The sequence below is a fragment of the Suricata suricatta genome, chromosome 2 (assembly GCF_006229205.1).
Source record: "Suricata suricatta isolate VVHF042 chromosome 2, meerkat_22Aug2017_6uvM2_HiC, whole genome shotgun sequence".
Lineage (NCBI taxonomy): Eukaryota > Metazoa > Chordata > Mammalia > Carnivora > Herpestidae > Suricata > Suricata suricatta.
This window is the reverse complement of record NC_043701.1, coordinates 164,370,433-164,384,499: the sequence shown is the minus strand read 5'-3', so window position 1 is coordinate 164,384,499 and position 14,067 is coordinate 164,370,433. Positions and strand designations below refer to the sequence as shown.

At 43.7% G+C, this 14,067-nt stretch overlaps 1 protein-coding gene across 1 annotated transcript in view; it reads left to right on the top strand.

Moving 5' to 3' along the window:
* Window positions 1-13,414, top strand: part of SORCS1 (sortilin related VPS10 domain containing receptor 1) — a gene marked incomplete at its 5' end in the record, with an annotated part of 502,465 nt that extends 489,051 nt beyond the window's left edge. The window contains 3 exons of the mRNA XM_029920325.1: window positions 7,939-8,044; window positions 8,179-8,339; window positions 10,134-13,414. Coding sequence (XP_029776185.1) covers window positions 7,939-8,044; window positions 8,179-8,339; window positions 10,134-10,198 — 332 coding nt within the window. The remainder of the gene's footprint in view (window positions 1-7,938; window positions 8,045-8,178; window positions 8,340-10,133) is intronic.
* Between the last annotated feature and the right edge of the window lie 653 nt (window positions 13,415-14,067).

Sequence of the window (14,067 nt, the reverse complement as noted above, 5' to 3'; positions counted from 1 at the left end):
GTGTGGACTAGAATCTTAGTGGCAGATGTAATTGAATAGCCATGAGTTTTATGAAAGTTGAACAAATTGTATTATCTAGATGCTATTCATGTGCTAGTGTGAGCAGAAAATGATGCATCTGCATTTCATGTTTTCTGCATGTGTTAGAGAATCAGGGTTCTCTTCTACCCTCAACTTTCCAGCAAGGTCACTGCTCTTCCAGAGTTTTAGATACAGTTGATAAAAAATGTGAAATGTTAATATTGTTTAAAGGAAGAGCCTCAAATTCCAGGTTAAGAAGAATTTTTTTAATACAAACTACTCCCACTCCCTCCTGGCTGTCTAGCAGTTGGCTTGTTGAAGCTGTTAGGTTTAGGAAAGCTGTCCTTTGTCAAGGATGTGTGTGGGTTTTTAATAAAACTGTTATCTTGTGTTATCTTGGCCTCCATGATTGCTGGTTCATTTTCTTTTTTAGGTCGAATAAAGAGATACTGTTGCAGAGATATTAGAGAATTAATATTTCCGGCTTCAGTTGCTGCCCTTGGAATATGTTATAAGTAAACGTGAGAGGGAATAAGGAGCCAGAATTTCAGCCTAGGCCAGCAGACATCATGAATGCTTCCCAACAGTGTCACATTGAGAAAGATCCTTCCCACTTGAAGGCAGAATTAGCATCAGTTGAGAAGCTTTAAGAAGTACAATATAATCTCAGTCACATCATTATGGATGCAGATGTCATATTGTGCAGTTGTGGAGCTCTGAACTGTAGAGTGAAATAAATTGTTGCAATAACATTTTCCATTTAGGGATGAAATGAGTACTGGTGAAATTCTTCCGCAGCTAATAAATTCATCCGTCCCTTTAGTCTCCAGTTGCCTTGTCATCCACACAGTTATCATTCACAAATCTTGGTGAGTAAAGTCATCCTAGTAGTATTTTCCCTTCTTCTACTTTTCCCCCAAATAGGTGATTTTTGTCCTCTGCAAATATTTAGACTTTTTCACAGTCATGTGGACTCAGTGGCTTTCAGCATCTATTAAGCCATTATGCCTCATGGCAAGTAATAACAGGTGCCAACATATCTAAACATACCCCTTTCCCCAATGTGACTATACAAATGTGTTATTTTCATAAATATAGCAGAGGCCGGCATTGAGGTTGCTCTTTAGCTTCTGAGTTGGCTCAGCCTGAGGATGTTTCTAGAAACTCTTGGGTGGAAAATTTTCAGAAGGAGTGATCATATGAACAGTTCAGAGACAGGATCCGAATATGCATCAGCTTGGAAATAGGTAGAAATAATAGGATGCAAGAGACACAGCTCCCCAGAGAGAAGGCAAGGCACATCGTCTAGAGAAATTGCCAGGAAATGGAAGGCAGGAGAACACATAAAACAGAGAGAAGACACCAGACCTAGGACAAGCCACCTTTCAGACACTAAGTGTCTTCTACCTAGAGGTGACCAGGACTGCTCTGGGTTGTGTCTGTAGTGTGTGCGTAAGCTTTAAGACCCCTCCTTTTCATTAGTAAAGTGTTCTAGTTTAGAAGAAAACAGTTATAATTATCTTACTTATATCCTGCCACCCTGCCTATGGGGCCAGTGTTCCCCAGCAATAACTGGGTAATGTAGATCCCAAACATAAGAATTGCTAATTGGGTGTTTAACCAGATGAAAGAGAAGCGTTTTGAATAGAGAAGGTATTAGTAAACTATTGCTGTGTAACCAGTCACTCAGAAATTCAGTGGCTTAACTGAGCATCTATTATTGTGTTGAGTCTATGGATCATTTTGGTGGTCCTGGCTTTGTCTCTGCTCATTGTGTATCTGCAATCAGCTACAGATCATTGGGTAGGGAGTTCTACCAGTCTTAGTTGGGCTGCCCCTTGTGCTGGGTCTGCTGGCTCTGAGCTTCTTGTTTATGTGATCTGTCATGCTTCATCAGGCTACTGTAGGCATGTTAATACATAAAAATGACAGGATTCCAAGGGAGAGAGGCAAAGTGCAGAGGCCTTAAAGCTCACAACTGGCACATTCTCACTCCCATTTCATTCCATACTATCCCAGATTCAAGGGGTGAGGAAACACATTTCAACTCTTGTTATGAAAAGCTTCAAACTCAAATTGCAGAAGGTTTGGACACAAGAAGGGTAGAGAATTTATCCAGCAATGCAGTCAATCTCCACAGGCTGACCACTCTTTAGGAGAGATTGGAAATGCTTTTAGGTAGTTGAACAAGCTTTCCCAAAGTTATAAGGAGATTAAGCTACTTTTAGCAATCAAGGGGTGCATTTTTGTTTTATTTTAGTGACCCAGAGAATATAAAGGTCAGTCACACTCTAAGGATAAGGACTGGATGTTTTATGAGGATAGTAGGTGACACCGCCCATGCAGTATCCTCAATCTGCTGTGCACAACAGTGACACGTGTAGCAGGTTACATATACAGTTTTCAGAGATTGATTCTCAAAGACATATAGATTTTTCTTTTTTCAGGTGAAGTGTAGGACACTGCATTTTCACACATTCTCCCGGTGACTGTTATTTGGGTAGTCTATAAATTTACACTTTGAGAAGCACTTTACAAAGTTAGAAAGATTTTCTTCTCTACAACTTTCAACCCTAGAAAACCAAAATGCAGCTTTCTCTTCCTGTCTGTCACTGACAGTGATAAGTTGGGTCTTTGAGGTATCCATAGTTGTAGTTAATTGGCCAAGTGACCTCAACACCATGACTGGATGCTCCTGAAGACTATTTTCAATTTAAAACTCATGGCAATGCTTCACTAGGCACTAGAGCCTTCCCTGGAATTCTCATACAGTCTGGCCAGTAGGCCTCCAGGATTGTGGAGGGTGTGACAGTCTTTGTGGCTCTCATGATTGGGTTTGGATTTGAGCTGACAGAAAGAAAAAGTGCTTTTGTAAATGAAAACCTTTTGCTCTTTCTGCGTTCTAGATAAACTCGGTACCATTTCCATATCATCTTAATTTCTGGAAAAGAGATTTCAGACCACATGGATTTCATGATATTCCAGGCATATAACTAAAGCCCAGCTTAGGTCTGCTTTGGAGGCAGGAGAGTCAAAAAGAAAATCAAGGCTTGGCAAACTTGCTTTTGTGAGTTCTTGACAACACTAAGTTCTGTATTAGAAATGTAGAAGTGAATTTGAAATGCAGTTCAGGATTTCAGGATCATAGTGCAGGTAGAGTTCTCTAAGAAAGACCCTTTGCCTCGGATGAGAGTAACTACAGACAACACTAAGGTTTTCTAGCACCGCTTCACGAGCTGATGCGCCATATTGCTGACTTTGCAATGTGGAAATAAACCAAACAAAGGGGCAAGGCTGTAGCAAAGGGGAAGGTGGTACCCAGTCTGAACCTCTTTCTCAAGTATGTTGCATGGGACCTAGGTCTGCAAAGGGTCTGTGGCCATATGATTTTTGGGAAACACTATGGTAGACCTAAATGAGTTTCTTTACTATAGGACTGGTGTGAAAGATTTATTACTGATGAGCGGGGTGCCTGGGTGGCGCAGTCGGTTAAACATCCGGCTTCGGCTCAGGTCATGATCTCAGCTTTCATGGGTTTGAGCCCCGCATCAGGCACTATGCTGACAGCTCAGAGCCTGGAGCATGCTTCCAATTCTGTGTCTCCTCTCTCTGACCCTCTCCTGCTCATGCTCTCTCTCTCAAAAATAAATTAAAAAAACACATTAAAAATATTACTAATGAGCATTGTGAACCCGTAAGATGGAGAATTCTCAGAATTATCCAGCCATGGTTAATTCCATCATCCATCAGGGCTGTTTTATATATAAGACCCTTTTGAGATACAATAGCAAAGATACGACAGTGTTACAAATATTGAGTGTGTACTGTGTGCTGGACACTATGCCAAGGGCTATAAAAATTCCATCTTGGTTTATTCTCACAACTTTCTAAACCAAGCACTTTGTTTTAGTTCCATTATGCAGATGATGACACTGAGGTTCAGAGTAAGTCACTTAAACCCAGAAGTGGCAGACTCAGAATCTGATTCCAAAAAGGGACCACATCAATTTCTTCACCCCAGACATAGAGTTATGAAATTGCTTTCATGCACACAGGCTGTGACCATTTATTCAGCACTCACTATATACATCATTCAGTTTTCACAGGAAGACTGCTCTTATCATCGTAAGCAGTGCCGTTGCTATAATCAACCTAGGCCCTCAGGAACAGAACGTGATAATCCAGTGTGTGTCTGAGTCCTCGCAGGATTTCAGTACCCGCGTGTGCCAGCACCCAGACTTTGAAATGTGGGCTCGCTTACAGAACTGGCATGTCCTGCTTTACTCTGTGTGTGGATAATGGCAAATAAACTGCTCAGCACTTTCCTGCCCTTTTCTAGCTGGTTTAGGCTGCAAGTGGAGAGGGATTAATTTATGCTAATTCCACACAACAAGCTAAAGGCCCATTTATCACAGGTTTTCATTCCTCAGCAGAATACATGCAAACGCACCTAAGCGTTAGGCAAACTGGGATAATGCAGCTGCTGTTGTGGACGATTGTAATGGGCCCGTTTATATCCCGCTGCCAGTCCGCAAGCAGCGCCTGGAGCCCAGAGGGCAGTGGCGGTCAGTCTGTCCAGGCTCTGCCTGCTGCTGCCCCCACCACCTCCCCGACCTCGGAATGCTGCTAAGGATGCCTATGCCGAGATAGGGGCAGCAGACAGTGTGTGCTTCAGAACTCAGACTACAGAAGCTCATTTTCCCAAAATACTATGCTAGTCACTTACCAGTGCTAATGCTGCTTATTTACCAATGATGACTTAAGGAGGAATGATTTAGAATTGAATGACTTAAGCCTGTGATGTGGAGATAGAGGACAAGGTAGGGCAGAAAAGGGGAGTGCTTCTGTGCGTATGTGTGTGAGTGCGCATGCGCATGCACTCAGGCTTTGTTAGCAAGAGCCTGGCCTAAACCATTTCCCAATTTCCTCTCTTTACTTTTCCATTTATTTCAAATGCCAGCCCTTTCAAGCAAGCTTAGTAGCCTTCCTGGTAACTCCATAGCACTGATTTCTGCTGCTTCTGAAAAAGCATGCAAGTAGGAATGAGAAGTTTCCTAATAAAGCTAATCTGCCTCTAAACCATCTTAAACAGAGAGGCCCCTCCCTGAACCCGCCTTTATTTGTTCCCTGTCAAGCTAAGAGTTTGCATTAGAGAATCACCTATAAAGTATCTTCCCACTTTATTTCCTGGTGTGTGATGACACTATTGTGATAATGTCAAGACAGAGAAAGACCTTCTCTTTTAGAGTTACAGATAGAATTACATGATAGCTAAAATTTGCTTCAGAATAATCCAGCAGTTGGGGTTGTCGGGACTCGATGGGGAAAAATAAAATAACATTGTCTGTGGATTCATGTTTGTTGAAGTCAGGTACTGGGTACATTTCTCTATGCTCATGTACCATGTGTGCATGTACACATGGACAATATGTATGAACAAAAACATGCCATCCAAGTGTAAGAGTATGCGCTCTATGATTCTAACTGGTCTTGTTAAGAATTGATAATATTTTAACTTTGGCCACTTAATTTGCTTCTCACACTGTACTTTTAACCATACTCTCCATTCTCAGATATATTTTTTAATTTTTTAATGTTTTTTTATTATTTATTTTTGAGAGAGAGAGAGACAGCATGAGCAGGGGAGGGTCAGAGAGAGAGGAAAACACAGAATCCAAAGACAGCCTCCAAGCTCTGAGCTAGCTGTCAGCATAGAGCCCAACGCAGGGCTCAAACCCACGAACCGTGAGATCATGACCTGAGCCAAAGCCGGACACTTAACCGACTGAGCCATTCAGGTGCCCCATATATATGTTTTTAAATTTCTGGTATCTTCCACTGAAATTAGCCCCAGGTGAGTGTTTGGGCTAGGACTCAGGTTTAAGGCTTAGTTCTTCCACTTCTAGTTCTGCGTCTTTTGGAATGACGTTAGCCAGCATGAATCTCACTGTTCTTATCTGTTCAGCGGAGGTCACTCCCCCTGTCTTCTGTTTGAGTGAATCAGTTGTCATAATGTCCATGAAAACCAAAGGTGTCCTCTTCTCCAGTGACATCCTACCAATTCCGGTGTGAGTTCTCAAGCATTCCTGGACTCCTTTGCTGACGGCACTGTGTTTGCCGAAGTGAATGAAAGACACTTTCACGTTCTCATTCTGACCTGGAAGCACATTGGCCTTGGCCGTTTCACCTCAGTCTCCTAAGACATAGACTCACCCATGGGCACCGCACAGCACAAGTGCTGTGTGACTTACATGGGAGAGAGAATCACAGGGGTTGCTTAATTTTCCTGCTTCCTAAAAGCTGATTCTACTAAATCAACTAAACCTGTTTTCTGAGAAAGAGGGCTTGACCTGTGTTTCCCACTGAAACTATTTGGCGTCTGGAACATGGCTTTTCAGTAGCGCCAAGTGACTGGAACGCAATCCTACGATAACCAGACAGAGCAGAAGCTGCCTCGCGTCTTGTTGGAGAGCATCGGTATGCAATCATCAAGTCCTGAACTTTTGTACCCGGGTGATCAGAATGTTACCTTCTTGGCTCTCAACCGAGAAAAGCCACAGGAAATGGTGCTTGAGGGTCACCCACATTTCTGACTATCAGACTGGACTTAAATGATGGAAGATAGAGGTCAGCATCCAGGCTTCTAAGGTGTGCCTGTGGGTTTTGCCTTTTATGCTTGAGCTACGCTATATTTGCAAAATGTCAGTTTTTGAGAGGGTGAAAATTAATTGCAAACAAAGCCCTTAAAGCACGAACAGATTTGACCCTACGATTGCGGAGGACTTGGAGGTGGAGAGAGATGCTATGCTCTGAGAGCAAACTCAGGGCCACAGGACTTTAATGGATGCAAAGGCATGTGTTTGGTCCAAGAGGAGAACTCACTGCAGAGGAGAGGATGGTGCTTCCTGGCATGAGCTGTCAGCACTTTGGAAGGTTGTAGAGATGACCCCAGGTCATACACCCCTCTGCCTGTATCACAGGGGCTGCTCTTGTGAAATCCTCACTTAGCCATCAGTGTCCTGTGTGCAGAAGTGATAAGGATGCACCATCACTCTCTAGTTCTTTGTCCCACATGACGGTTGTGGGGACAGGAGAGAGAGGGGATAGTTTATAAAAATCTCCCTGTTCGTTTTTCTGGTGATGTGCGTTGCTTAGTGTGAGGAAAGCTTGCATTCAAGAGTATAGGAAAATGTGAGGCACTGGGCGGCTCAGTCTGGTAAGTGTCCGCTGTCAGCTCAGGTCATGATCTCACAGTACGTGAGTTCGAGCCTCTCATTAGACTCAGTGCTGACAGCTCAGAGCCTGGAGCCTGCTTTGGATTCTGTGTCCCCCTCCCTCTCTGCCCCACCCCTGCTTGCACTCTGTCTCTCTCTGTCTTTCAAAAATGAAAAAACATTAAAAAAAATTTTTTTAAAGAGTATAGGAAAATGTAATAATTATAGTCTTACAGGTGTTGATTAAAAATAATAGCAGCAATAGCAGTAGTAATAAACTCTGGAACTTAGGGAAGACTCACTTCATGTCTAGGACTGTTATCAGTGCTTTACATACATTAATTCATCTGGTCCCTACAAGGTATGTGCTGCTAATATCAACTCACCGCATGAGCCCATTAAGTGAAATAACATGCCTAGAGTCACATAGCCAGCACGGGGGCCTAGAATCCACGAAGTCTGGCTCCAGGGTCTGTGTTTCCAGTTATCGACTGCACTTCTTGAACAGGCCAGCTAGAACATTCTGGGGGCTAGGACAGGCTCAGATGCCCCCACGTGTCAGCCGAGGGGCATGTGTCTGTGTGCAGACTCTACCCGGCTTCCTAGCACTCACACCCTGCCTCTGGGCGGAGATTGGGAGCCTCTTAAGGAGTCGGGCATCCCCCCATCTCTGCCCTTGACCATGCCTTGTATTCTCCCCTAGCCCCACTGGTGGACCTCACTCCAACCCACAGTGGATCTGCCATGCTGATGCTGCTCTCGGTGGTGTTTGTGGGGCTGGCCGTGTTCGTCATCTACAAGTTTAAAAGGTACGTGTCCCCCCGTCCATGTCTCCACACTCCCCACGCCTCACCCCATCCTTCTCCCTGACAGGTTCAGAAGCATGAAATGCCATGACGTATGTTCCCATGCCTAGCAATGACGCTGTCTGTTAATGTTTTAGGAAGATCCCGGGGATTAATGTTTATGCCCAGATGCAAAATGAGAAAGAACGAGAGATGGTCAGTCAAGTCAGTCACTCTGAAAGCAGGCCCCATATCCCTCAGACTGAACTCAGGAGGCCTGGCCAACTGATAGATGACAAGGTGGAATCCCAGCTCATAGGTAAATGATTCCCAGTAGCCATCAGCTGTTCAGCCTAGCTAGTCAACGGCTGACTCTGCCTAACCCTTTTCTGCCTTGACGTAACCACTTTCTCCTGCTCTAACATTCCTGAGAGAAACAGCTAAAATATCTTTTTCCCTGCTTCCTCCCGCTGGAATGAGAAAAAAAAAAAGCTTTCTTGCTCCTATGTAGTTTTTTTTTTTTCCACCTTTCTTGTGACTTTATTCTTCTTTTTGCAAAAACTCTTGCTCTAAAATATGGGGCTTCAAAAATGTTCATGGGCAGAGAGCAAAACATGTGTTGTAACAATGTGTGAGAGGGGCAGGCCTCAGAGGCTGGCTCTGGTCATTGGGAGGGCCAGGAAGCTTTCGAGCACAGGGTACAGAATGACGGGGTAAGACAGGGCAGCCTCACCTAGAGACAGCTCTGAAGAGGGCAAATTACTCCAGAATACTTGTAGAGAAGTGACACCATAGAGAAGGGCTGGGCCGATGAGCCTTGGGACTTTTTTTTCTTTTTTAATTTGGCAGTCATCTAACAACTGTCCTCCAGGAAACACAGACCCTGGGAATTGTGAGGCCAAGAGACATAAAATTTGTAGAACATCCCAGGAGTGAGGTTTCCTGAGAGGAAACCTCTGGAGGGCCAGACTGTTACAGAGCAGATCGGGGGAGTTTTCCCTCCTTTTTACCTGTCCCCTATCAGAAGTCTTCACATGGACTTTACCATGTCTCAGTAGAGCTCTCTCTCTCTGCCTATGAATTAAGCATGAGAATCCAACAGCTAGGTCTAGAGTCCTACTACTTATGGCAGAGGAAACTCTCCAAGGGAGTTCGACAAACCCATGGGAGCACCGTTGGGATCCATGGCTTGCCTTGTTTCCTCCTGTCTGTTGGCGTCAGGAGTCAGGAGTTGAAACTATAATATTGCCCTCTAAATCCTGCATTGTCGACCAGGATGGATAAATTAGTATATAACCATTTGTGCCTCCCTCTAATGTCAGAATACCAAAACTTCTTGGAGGCTATTGCCTAGGATTTTTGAATCTGCTACATAGAAAACAAAATGAGCACCTAAGTGGAAACATGGCCCCCTCTTTAAATAAATGGGGGGAAAGTTCTTGGCTATATCAGGGGAAATTTCAGTGCAGTGACTGGCTTGTATCAGAAGTAATAATAACAACTGTGGCCGCATCTGGGGTCCAGTTTTTAGAGTGTGTTTTCTTTTATTTGGGAAGACAGGGGGATAAATGTGTAATTGCTTTAGGTTCAAAAGAAAAAGGCTTTTCTGTCTTTAAGTCCAGAGAAGCATTCACCCTGTCTATTTACGTCTAAAGCTTGTAAGCGCGTTTTTGTGGGTCATTTGGTGTTCAATCCCATTTCCACGGGGTATGAAGCGCCATTGACTTACGAAAGTGGCGATCCCTCCTTCGCCAGGAGCGCCCAGCACCACACTGCACAGTCTCTGACACCTTCCCGTTTCCAGTGTCATTAAGTGAGTAAGTGTTACACGTTTTCTCTTAGGAGAGTAGCTTTACCCTCCCCTCCCTCCCCTTCTACTCAACCTGGTGACTCATCTCTCCGATTGCAAAGAGCAAGACACGCCACTCCGCCTTCAACGCCAAAGCGGGGATCTACTGGGGCGCAATTTGCAATTTAAGGAAAACCCCCAAAGGCTACAGGCGACCTGCTGATCAGGAAAGAATTTCGCTCTTGTCAAGTGCACCATCCTTCATGACCACTAACTTTATGTTTTTTTTTCTTTCCTTTGTTGTTCTGTTTCCTATTTTGCCAGGAAGTATTTCCATAGTTGCTGAGAATCAAAGCACAAAAGAAATCCCTACCTATGTAAATGTTTGAATGGAGGACGCCAGTAAAAACAAAAACAAACAAAAAATAAAATAAAAACAATCAAAATCCAAACAAACTAACAAACACTCACTGCATCGGGACTTTTTAATTCTTCAGACACAGACAACAAGGGTTGTTAGCTTTAAGCCTGTGCATGTGGACAATACCTTGAGAACACGCTTGGAGGGGCAGTGTCCAGGTGCTCTATTTTAATGGAAAAAACACTCCCCTCCCCCTTTCTCCCTCTCTCTCTTTTTTCTGATCGGTCGTGTTTGTAGAACATTCATAACATATAGAGGCCAAGGAAATCTGCATGTGTTTTTGGAAATATTCTTGGCTCTAGATTTAACAGCTATTTTAGCACTACCGGCTGATGGGCGGATTAGCCACCCCGGCCCCTTTCATAAAGACACAAAGACATGCACAGGAGTATGAAACCCTGAGCTGTTTCTCTGTTCCACGTTCCTTACTGCCATTTTCTTTCCTAAGTTATCTCTGGTAGCTCTGTTGGCCAGCCAGCGGTGACCATGGGGCTGCTTTTTGCATTCTGTATGGCCACAGGGACGAAGAAGCGAGTTGAAGTTCCACATATTCAGGCAGAATGAAGGCAGGCAGGGAGACAGGCATGTCAGAAGTTTCCATCACCCAGGCTGTCCCTTGCAGCTTCCCTACTCTCACCCCACCCTACATAGAAAAGAGAATCCCAGTTACCCATCATCTGGCCTCCCCATTGTTTGCTATCCATGTGGGATCATGATCTCTTGATGTCTTTGTACCTCTTCCTTCCAGTTTCCAAGTTGTCTTTCAAGTCCCCCTACTCTTTTCTTCCCAAACATGTTGCTAGATTCTGGACATTAACCTCAGTATTTCCTAAATACTGGCCCAGCCTCTGCCAGCCTGGCCCTTGCCATATTCAAGTTTCTGATCCATCAGCATGCCAGCCTCCCTACACACTGACCAAGCTGTCCTGCCCTGCAGGGTTCAGCTCCATGTACCCATGGTCTCCTCCTGCCTCTTCCAAATAGCTTTGCCTTTCCTCACCTGGAAACATGCAATGTGTGTGAAAGAGTTGATACATATGCAAAGCAATTTAGACCTAGCCATGTACACTGGAAAAGAAAGCAAACAGATGCATAGTGGTATTCTCACACCTTAAAAAAAATCTCTCGTGTGCAGATTCCAGAATATTCTTGTGAGAAATGTTTTGAACGTGTTACTTTGTGGCAGGGCAATTTCCTCCTGTAATGGTTGCTATTACCCAGTATTTGTTCTCTCACAGTAGAGTAAAAATATTTGTAAAATAAAACTGATTTTAACCAGAAGAAGAAGCAGGTTAATGGATTTAATACTGAAGAGTGTCAAAAAGCCTGAGAATATATGGAGGTCTTGTCTTACATGAGGATGTGATTTTGATTATGGAGGATGAACCCAGACATTTCACATGTGTGCTCTCTGATCTCTGAGTATCGTCGTATTGGCAAAAGAAAAATTAATAAGCTTAAAGGGAAGGAGATAGATGTCTAACTAAAGCAGAATGGCTCAAAGCATGAAAAATCCCTGTTTGCCCATGGCAGTAATGAAAGAAGGCCCAGAGAAAGAAGGAAACAAAAGTACGTCCAGCAGAAGCCCTTGGAGGATTATGAGTTGGGTAAAGCCCACTCTAAAATATAGTAGGAAGCAGTTTTGAAAAACCACTCAGAGGGAGCAGCCTCCTTCTTGGCTTTGTTCCCAGGCCAGTAACAGTTTATAACAGGGTCCCGGGTGATAATGGAAGTGTCCCAAGGATCCCAGGATCCTGAGGAGCCCTGCCCTTATGTAGCTCGGGCAGGAGAAGAGTAACAAAGCTGCAGTCAGAAGTTAATCAAGCAGAAGTTTTTGTGGTTGAGGATGCCCAGTGTGGATCTGGGAAATGGATTATGCCTGCGGCAGCCATCTGTTTATAAAACTCAATTGATCCCCAACCTGCCAGGCTTCCTATCCCATAGGAAACATCTTCATTGTTCTGCTTCAGTTGGAGCCATCCATGTTTAATCTGGAAGACGTAATGTTGGGAAACCAAAAGAGGCTCCCTCAAAACAGCACAGGGGGTCCTTAGAGTTGTAGTTCAAGTAATTTTAACTGGAAAATTATGGGAAATGCAAAAACCCTCTTAATCTAGCACAGTGCCTTGCCTACAGTAGCTATGAAGAAAACCACTCGTTGAAGGGATAAATGAAAAGACCACGCGAGAAGACATAGGGAAGAATGGGCTTGCAAGCCCTAATTAAAAACTGAGGTAGACATGAGATGCCTGGCATTTTCGAAAGTGATCACAGATGGCCAGCTCTCTAGTCAGCATCTCCAGGGTCCTCATGTGCCTCTCCTCCAAGCTCCCTCCCACCTGTAGGAGATTAGTGAGGCTAGGTACTGCTCAGCAGGGACCTCATTGTTCTTATGATCTAGCTCTATGGTTCTCAAAATGTGGTACCTGGACCAGCTGAATCAGCATCACCTCAGACTTATTAGAAATTTGCAGACATACTGAATCAGAAACTCCAGGGAGTAGAGGCCCAGAAGTCTGTTTTTACCAGCTCTTCAGGTTATTGTGATGCACACAGAAGTTTGGGAACCACTGCACCCTGCCATTCCAGTTCAATCCCAAAGAGAACCTAGTAATGAGAGCCTACAAATGGGAGGGACCCAAGTGCCTACCGAGTCACTAACAGCAGTTGCAAACACACTAAGGAGTTTGGTGGGCCAGGGGAGTGAGTGGGGAGGGATGGGCTTGGAAGGGAAGATTCAGGGCAAGCTAAAAATCTGAAATTGCAATGTTTTCCAAAACTCCCAGAGGGCAAACAGTGCATGTTCTACTCTGAACTACCCAGCCAACATTTTCTCCTTTGCCTTATTCCTAATTGGATTCATTGTCCAAAATGCAGAGGTTTGCTTTGCTTTTTTTCAGAAGTTCCAAATAGCAACTTTGAGAGCAGTGGGGTGTTTGGCAGCCGTTCTGTGTTTTCCAGGATTCCAACTGAGCATTGAAAGCCCTCATTTGCCAACTTATTTTTATAGGAAGCCAATTTAAAAAAAAAAAAAAAGAAAGTTTTCTTATAGTATCGGAACTACTTCTAATTTTCAAATGACTTTTTTGATGTATTTTTTGTTAAATACTATGTAGTGTAATGTATAATTGCTCTTGTTTATTGCTTTTACAATCATATTTATTAAACAGATAATGTCTCTAAAGTCTTGGCCTCAAGGAGTGTATTTTATCTCAAACTAACAGTGGCATTCAGTCTTGATACACAAGCAGTGCAATGATAGGATTTTTATAAAGGCTGACTATGCGAGAATATAGTAAATACCACAGTCTCAAAGGGGCTTTCTGTTTGTTTGTTTGTTTGCTTGCTTGCTTGTTTTTCATGTTTGCTAACAAAGGAGAGTATGGTCTACTTCCTAAATTCTCCCTGCATTTCAGTTTACTATATAATGCCATTGCTTTATTAAATTACATCATTCTACTTAAAAATCACTCCACGCTGGTTACTTTGGAATGAGTAGCATGCTGATTATATTTGGTTTGAAATTAGAAATTATTAATAGGGGCCAAACCCATTCAAATTGTTTAAAATCTTGCTGTTACCAGAGGAGCGAACCTCCATGTGATATAATGAAAAACGGGAAGTGGTAAAGACCCAGACGACAGCATAAGAAAGAGGCTCCCACCCCCAAAGTAGGAGAGTGGCGCTCTCCTTCTGGCTCTGCCAGCTGTGTGTGACCTTGAGCAAAGCACTTTCATAGACAAAAGATTTAGCATCCTCATGCACATGATCAGAAGGAAGAAGGTAACTTCCAGTTTTGATATTCTGCGTGGGTGAGTCATTCCTGAGGGCCCCGTA